Consider the following 8,770-nt stretch of genomic DNA (forward strand, 5'->3'; position numbering starts at 1 on the left):
TTATTTATTATGAAACCTTTGTCAGGAAAAAAATGGGTACTTTGAAAGCATCTCAGATTATAGGAGGGAAGCAAATGGAGAGGATAGCACTTGTCTGCTGACACAGAACTAATTCAGACCTATTAATTAACAATAAATTGCAGTGAACTTAAAAGTGACTTAAGATTTGACTGTAAAACCTTCCATTAAAAAAAAAAAAAAAAGTGATGGAAAGCACTGTGGGCAGAGCAAAACTATGCAGAAACAGAAAGTGCAAGAAGCATCTTATTCATCAAGTTTTATCTATTTGGTTGGCCTCTTTTCACTTGTTTCTAATGATGAAAGCACCACACGTAGTGTTTTGCTGGATTACCCTCGGTGCAGTCACTCCCAGGAATTTTCAGCTTGTTTTTCACAATCTCCTCCACCGACCTTTCCACTACCATGCATGTGACCACATCGGGCAAAACAAAAGGTTCTAGAGGGAAAAGTAAGGTTATAAAATAAACAAACAGATTATTTAAAATCAGGATTTTTCCATAGGAAGAATAGTTGACTATAACTACTTTTTTTTTTTTTTTTTTTTTTTTTTTTCAAACAGCTAGTCATAATAGTTGATAGGAAACTTCAAAATTAGGCCTAGGGAGATGTTTAAACGGACGGGCTGCTCCTGTGACCCTTGTGAAGCTTTCCTGCACAATGCCACTCTCTCTGAAGAGTTCTTCAGGACGGGTCTGTGCTATGAAGTGAGGGTTTCTGAAGTCCTATAAACATGGCAGTGTAGCTGGATGATGCGGCTGAACTTGGCTACAGCTCTCCAGCATAAAATTGGAAGTACCTGTTCCCTCTGCGAGCCCTCTAATGCTTTGAGACCCTTTGCAGAGTGGACTCAAGTTGCTGAACTCTCAAAAGGTTTTAATTTCTCACTCCCGACTGCCCAGGAAGTTTTCATCTTGCAGAATCCAAAAAAGTTAACTCAGAAAATGATCTGTCAAAGGCTACAGCCACATCAGGATGATGTGACCTGATGACCACAGAGGAGAGAGGGAGCGGAACCGCCTGCAGTTCAGAAAGAACAGAAATGTAACAGATGTRGAGATGTGGGTTAGCTTCTGTTCATAAGGATCTATCAAGTAGACCAGAAATGCACATGCCTTTCTTCAGTGYTTATTACACACTGTCTAGCATAAAACAGCTGACTGTCCCTTCATCAGTATTTCTTCTCCTGCAGGGTTAGCATTGGTGTTGTGTCTGCCCACCCTACATCGCTCCAGCGAAGCACTGCGGCACCCCTTCACTAAAGACTGTTCTTGAAATTGCTAGGTGGATTTGCAGTTGTGTTGCAGTGTAAACTCYTTGTCAGAAAGGGCTCAGACCAGGCTAAGCTACCAGAGAACTCYAGACCATTGGTCTAAGAACTACTCCCATCACGTGTTTAGAAACACTATGCTGACCAGACTTGAAAGGGCAGAGATTTATGCCACACGCATCCCTTATATATCCCCCTTTTAAAAATTATTTTGATCTTCTTTAAGAACAKAGGTGGATTTTCAGATGGAAGTTGCATTATTTTAAGCCAGCAAACTTTTGATGAAACTCTTCAGGTTTCTTGCTTTCATTTTGCACTCCGAAATTAGAAAGTCATATTTGGAGGTAAGAAATCTTGTTTCCGTTACAGGGTTAGTTCTCATGTTGGTGACTCAGTTCCACTTCACTCCTTCACTCCCCACAAATTGTGGCAGGGATTAACTCAAGTGCTGAAGAACTCTCTGTTCACTATAGGAGATGCGACAGGCTTAAGTGCAACATGTTCATCCCATTTAAAGAAAAATAATCCATTCAGTCCTCGAGTACAAGTAATACCTGTATCAAATTGAGATTGTTGTTTAACTACAACTCTGCCTCAGTTAGTGTTCTGTCTTTAATCAAGTGTCCTTTTCATTTAGAGGAACTGCCCTCCATTTCAAGGCGAACACTTAGGATACATTGCTAAGCTTCTACAAGGAGGCTTCTTATACAGAGACCTACAGCTTACAGGTGGTAACAACCTGGAGGCTCATTTCATTTTATCTGCGGCTATGCAGCAGTATTTATTCTGTCAATAAAAGCCAAACAATTCAGCATAGCAGCAAATGAACACTACAGGAAAGATCACTGCTCCGGCAGCTGGATGGGAGCATTAACATGAAATAGAATACAGGTCACCAATTTTTTCAAGAAAAAAGTATTGTAAGTTCAAATAAAAGGCCTGATAATGCAGGCCTGATTATGCATATGCAATAATGCATTCAAAGAGAAGGCCTGATAATGCATATGCAATAATAACTGCTATCTCACAACCTTCAGGTTGCAAAATCTTTTCCAGTCCACACAGGACAGCTGTGTTTTCTTCATTGCTTTCCATCATTTTGCAGCTCCAGCTTTGCTAGCTGGTTCTCAAACTTTTTAATGTCTACTCGATGCTTCATCAGGAACTTCCCATTTAAATGAAAAACAGGTATGTCATATTTGTATTTTTCATACCATGAAGAGTTCTCTGGAAGGGTAATATCCACCTCCTGCAAAACAAACTGTGAAAGATAAGAAATGTATGTTAGTACATATTGAACACTGATGAGAAGAAAAAAAAAAGCTTGCTTTTTGGACATCCTCAGACGTGTAATGCCACTTTCTCTTTTTTTAACTATATTTTTCCATGTGTTAGACAATTTCCCATTTCATCAGTGCAAAATATACAATGTCACTAACTTTTTCTTTGCAGACGACCTATTTAGTCTAGCAAAAGACACTTGATCCCCCGTGCAGACCTGACCAAAATGCAGCTGGCAACACAGCAGCTTTGTTAGGCAATGGAGTGCATCACCTTTTAAACACTGCTGTTGACAACGTTCTCCTTCAAGAAAGATATCAAAACCAAATGAGCACCAAAAACTGTGCCATGAATTTGTGGTTCCTTGTTCCAGAGAAATTTCTTCACATCTTTCCCAAGCAACACTGTCATCTGCCTCATAAAAGTTGCAAATGCTGCTAGATGCTAGAGAGATGTTATTACAGGGCTTAAGTTTTAAAAACTTTTGCAGGGAACTGTAKGTTGGCTTTGTTTGCTACGACTTATTTGAGTTGCAGTGTTGGGGAAAGCTTTGGGATAATGAGTTTTATGGAAATTGGTGCTGAAATTGTCTTGAACAGGTCACTCATGAAAAAATAATGGATGGAAATAAATCCAAACAATCTTCTATATTCTTTATAAAGAATTCTGATGAACTACTCTTTCTCTATATAGAATGTATGCAGTAGTGTAATACCTTACCCTTTTCTTATATGGCTCAAGCACTTCTTTTGCTTCATCACAGAGAGGGCATGGTTTCTAAAGAAAAACACAGCAAAATATGCACATCATTTGTACTGTAACGAAAATACACAGAGAACAGTGATCATTACTATGTGTTTTGTCTGCTCCTTTCCACCCCACTTCTGTCTTTGTGTTTTGTAATTCTCCACTTTATCAGCACAGCATGGTCTAACATCAAACAAGCTTTTCAGCCATAAAACTTGGGCACTGTTTTTTTTTTCTCTCATTCTACAAATTAATAGCTTTCAATTGATTTTTTTTAATAAGCTGATTCATGCATGTGGCTTGGAAGACTGCACACAAATCCTCTCACATAGCTAACAGCAGTGTTTATTGCAGATGTTGCCATCACCAGTTGGAAACAACAGCCAATACAACTCTTGTTTGAAGGAAGATGCAGGAATTTTGAGTAATTTCTGACCTGTTTCAGACTGAGTTACATGAGTAAGTTCAAACAGCAAAAGAAGGTAGCTTGAAATAAGCTAGCTGATTTTACCTAAGAGGGACTAAGCAGAGTATCTTGCATGGGCAGTTGCATGGAGAGCAAACTCCAGCAGAGAGACGTGATAAACAGCTGTAGTGTTTTGACTTGTTATGTGGTCAGTTTTCAGAAAAACAACAACAAAAAAATCCCACCTTCTTTCTGAACCCCCCCACCCCCCATCTTTTCCCACAGCTGACTTCTGCTGTCATGCATTGTAGCTGTTAGATCAAGTGCCTGTCTGAAAATGTGCTCCATGTGGAGGCACATGCTTCCATATTCCACCCATCTTTGACCACAATTTAGCCTACATTCATGTAACAAAATACAYGGTGATGTATTTTTCAATCCATCTACCATGAAATATTGCTTCCCCCTACCCCACTTAAAGCCTTCTTGGGAGCTTGTTTGAACAGGTAGTTAATCYAAAGCATGTGTGAAGGAATCAATTGGGGTTAAATGTTCTGTTTTAATTCACACTGTTACCTAAATTATCCTTCCTTATGGACAAGTCCTTGTGATTTGAAAACCCATGCAAGACCCCGAAGTTCCGCATTTTTATAAAGTTCTAGTGTTTGTCACGYTTGGCGGGACTGAAATGCCAAGGTACATATATCTATCAGTGACTAAGAGGAACCACCCAGAGTCCTGCACACCAGTCTGGGAGCCAGCCAGGYTGCTCACACTGGAAGCAGGACACATTCAGTCCTCCCACAGCTGCGGAAAACCCTTCTAACACTTTCCACACAAAGCTTTCTAACACACAAAAGCATTTGAAAAATAAATTTGACTCTGTAGAGAAAAAAAAAAAAAGATCCTGCTCTGATGTCAAGTCTAAACATGGATTAATACATTCATAAAACTCAGACTTGTTTAAAATCAGTACATATTTTGAAGTACAGCAGTGTGGCAGTTTTACAGCAGAGCAGTGTAACTGTAGGTGCCTACCACGTTTAATGCTATTCTGTATTAGTGTTGCCTGGATCTCAGAGATGCCTCTGACCACCTCCTGCCTGAGATGTGTGTTACAAGAGCAAAAGCGAATCCTACTGTTAAGGTGGTTAAAACCCTCACCAAAGTGACACAGGCTGTGTGACAGCTAAACCCGTTAGACAACACACACAAGGTGGAAAGGACCTTTTTATTTGCAACTTGCTCTGGGTGTCYCTGCTGGAGCAGGGTGGGTTGGACTGGATGGTCTCTAGAGGTCCCTTCCAACCTCAGCCATTCTGTGATTCTGTCTGTGATTTCTAACAGATCATCCTCACTTATCCTGCAGGCTTTGGCTGCAGTTTTATGGTCATTTTATTAATCTGGCACTGGCACTGAAGGAAGCAGACCCATCTTCCTGTTAACAGCTCTTTTGTGCTGGTGTAAGCACTCATGCAGGGACACTACACACAGACAGGAAAACTGACTGGAGTTCGCAGTAACCTTGGGAGGAAAAAACAGAACAAAAAAATGGATCAGTGCCTGCATGAATGCTCATAAAAGCAGTCTATGAAGGGAAAGCCATTTAAAATTTGCAAAACCCTTCCTTCTTCTCCTCTCCATAGTTGTAAAAATAGCAAGGGAAGAAATGAGTTAATTAGCATAAACTAGGACTGCAGATTAGATTTGTTATAACATAATTTTGCTCTGCAATTTCCAGTGATATCAGACATAATAAAGCATTTTAARTTAAGAGTACCTTCAAGAGGGCAGTTTAGAAAATCACTTGAAAATCACTCATTGAAATTTGATTGCATACAGTCTCTTTGTAGTTTAAAATCTTTGTAACACAGGAAAAAAAAACTCTTTTGTATGATTTTCTAATTATTAACTATAAAGATAAGTTTATTATTCCCTACCATRTCACCTTTGGATTGTGAATGAGCTGATGTTGAAGCAGACAGCAGAATTATTTATATAACATGTACTCYGTTGATTGAGAAACAGTTTGCACTRTTTTTAAACCTAATGCTATGTAACACAGAATGGATGGTTATCATGCAGGATGAGGAAATGCTTAAATCACATCTGTTTCCAACAAATTCGCATTTCTGAAATCTGCTTTCAAAATTCGCAGTACTCTGCATTCATGGTTATTCTCCCCCAAACACTATGTAACCACACGCAGCACAGCCAACATGCAGGAATCAGCAGCAGGAGGGCAGCTCGGGTTTTAAAGTGTGCCACTYCACCCAACAGCGCAGAAGGGCTCTGAAGAGAACGCAGACCCTTGAAGACAATTCCATCCGGGAAAAAAACGACTGTTCCTATTCATGACGGACACGTTTTACACATGTGCTTAGTGATCTCCATTCACACCATAAACCTTTGCCTGCATTTTGTTTGTTTGCTTTTACACAGCTAGCAAAGCAAAAAGAGAGRGACCCAGCGAACCAGAATCTTTGTTTTTTTCTGCTGCACTATTAATACCACCTTGATACATGTCCAGTCTCATAGGTAGTGCTGAGATTGAACAGGAAGGCTTTGAAAGGTCTGATATGACAAGGAAGGAGCTTGTCTTTGTTCTCCAGCCTCAGGATGAAACACTGGTAGCTGGAGAACTATTTTCTACTGGTAAATGGACTTCAGTGTCACTGAGATGCAGTAAACTTGAAATCTCCATTTGCTGCTTGAACCTAATTGCTGGCTATGGTCACAGTGACTGGGGAGGCCTGAGGCAAAAGGGACGCTCAAGGTAAAATCCGTAATATCCGTAATTCACAAATGCGGAGGGAAAAAAAGGAAAGGTTGAGCCCTCTCATGYGGGATTCATGTACACCTAAGGTGAGATATAAGCACCCTTGCTTGGCTTAATTCTGCAGACCAGCTTTTACCTTAGTGAACAAAGTCAGCAGTGGTTTATTTGTGCGGGCTGAAGAGAGTTGTCTCCCCAGTGGACTAGGACAATGTCTTGCCCACTGCACTGTTCTGCTCAGGAAACAAAGCACCATTGTCCTGTTAAGGCAAAAATTAAATGTATAGATTAATTGTGTTAAGTTATAGGTAATGAAATTCAATTTTAAGGTAAACATGGTACCTCAATAGTAGTTCTAAAATAAACACAGTCAAACCATTTTCCCAGCATTTTTATGTTCACAATCTCAACACATTAATCAGAAAAATAGTTTACTACGCAGCACGCCAGAAACAATTTCAGGTAGCTCAAAAAATGTACCTCCTTTTAAAAAAAAATTGTATTTCCTTGCTGAAAAGCCTCTTTTAAATTCTTTTACATAAATGCTGACATAAATACGTTCTGCTGCTTCAACCAGACGTTTGCCAGTAAGAATTAAACGATATTAACAAAATGCAAAACGCTGTGCTTTGAACCTCAGTAATCTTACAGCAGTGGCTGGCAGCAGGATTCTACTTACTCAAAATTATTCCATCAAACAACTAATCTGCACCTAATCAGGACGTTAAAATAATGCTTCCTGCAGTGAATAAAAAGCTGTAGCCAAGGTGATTTAACACGGCAATATTGACAGCGTGAACATTACCCTCAGTCCTTCCTGTGACAGCAAATTGATTTATGAAGGACTGTGACGGGCTTGTGGTTTCTTTGGGGAGGTTTCAGCCAATTTAGTGTTCTTGAAGGGTGCGTGTTAGAGACGTGCAGTTGTGTATTCGCAATAACACCAGTAGCAGCAGTGCTTCCTTCACTCATGTACCTTAGCGGGATCTTTACAAAACAGCCCAGAATTGAAAGGCAAGAAACAGGCATGGGGACTGCTGGCAAGGATGGCCATTTCMAAAGGGTGTAATTCAAGGGTTTGCACCAGGGGACAAATAATTCCCTTTGCTTAAAGMCAAATTTCAAAGCTTTTGCTCAGAAATGGCTTTTCTGTGTTTTCACTTACTACAGAGGACTACAAGCACACATTGTTATTTGCCCAAGTTTAAACCCTTTCAGTGTGATATACAATACATAACACGGGTAGGACTCACTTGCAATTGCTAAGCATGCTATGGATTTTCTGTAACAACACAGCCAAAAGCTCCATTGAACTTCTCAGCACCATTACTGTATAATTTTGTTTTTACAGAGACAGCTTTGCCAATCTAACCTCTAAGCAAGAACACTGCAGGGGAATCTGAAGTCTAGCTAACTGATACGTTTCTAAGCAATAACTACCAAAAACAAAAGAAATCAAAGGTCACTTGCCACGATTCTGGAAGTTTCAACAGAAGGGGTGTTGCATTGACTGTTGTGTGAGTGTAACAGAGGAAAGGTGCTGCACTTCGAAAATAACTGGTTGGATTTCAGGCGCTAGGGGAGAACTGGATTTTGTCTTCGACCACATGAAACACGTGGCCTGRAAGGTGAGGGGCTGCTGCGCTGAGGGGTGTCGGGCTCTGCGCGGGGCAGGAAGCGCCGCGAGCTCCAGGCATGGGGCTGCAACCACGGCGCGCAGCGGCACCGCGTCCCGGCGTCCCCGCAGCCCCGCTGCGAGCGGAGCAGGAACGCGGCGGGGGACGACGCCGGGCCGCCTCTCCGTGGGCTCTGCGAGCACAATCTCATCGTCCAGCATTTCACCTACCAGGTACGAACAGAAGCCTGGGAGCTTTTGCAAGCACTGCAAATCCAAACGACACCAACGAGCTTTAGTCATATTTGGAAGTGTTTATGTCCACAAAAAAACAGCTGCTCTGAATGGTAGCCGGTGTGGGTAAGAACAGCATGTGGACTCGTTCATGGGCAAGACAAAAGACATCAAAATGAACAGTTCAATTTTGCCATTTTTTTAAACGAGCCTTTCTGYTGCTAGTCTAGCAGGCCGTGTTTTGTCCCTTCAGAACAAGGTTAAAAAAACCTGATGTACACAATGAATGCGCAAAATTAAAAAAAGCCTAGATTTCCATGGATCTAGCYCCACTATCCACATATATGTGCATGGAACAACTTAATTTCTCTGTTCTTTGCACCCCGGGTGCCTCAAGCTCTGGATGCGGAGCAGCAGCTGTGT

At 41.0% G+C, this 8,770-nt stretch overlaps 1 protein-coding gene across 1 annotated transcript in view; it reads right to left on the reverse strand.

Annotated features, from left to right (window-relative positions):
* Positions 1-1,197: 1,197 nt before the first annotated feature.
* The window catches only part of CUNH5orf63 (chromosome unknown C5orf63 homolog), a 27,886-nt gene continuing 20,313 nt past the window's right edge, over positions 1,198-8,770 (reverse strand). Inside the window, exons 2-4 of the mRNA XM_026046613.1 lie at positions 6,638-6,758; positions 3,290-3,346; positions 1,198-2,549 (exon numbers count right to left, since the gene is read on the reverse strand). Of these exons, the coding sequence (XP_025902398.1) occupies positions 2,370-2,549; positions 3,290-3,346; positions 6,638-6,754 (354 nt within the window). The 5' untranslated portion in view covers positions 6,755-6,758 and the 3' untranslated portion in view covers positions 1,198-2,369. The remainder of the gene's footprint in view (positions 2,550-3,289; positions 3,347-6,637; positions 6,759-8,770) is intronic.

Source organism: Nothoprocta perdicaria, unplaced genomic scaffold, assembly GCF_003342845.1.
Source record: "Nothoprocta perdicaria isolate Ctin4 unplaced genomic scaffold, notPer1 scaffold_45, whole genome shotgun sequence".
Lineage (NCBI taxonomy): Eukaryota > Metazoa > Chordata > Aves > Tinamiformes > Tinamidae > Nothoprocta > Nothoprocta perdicaria.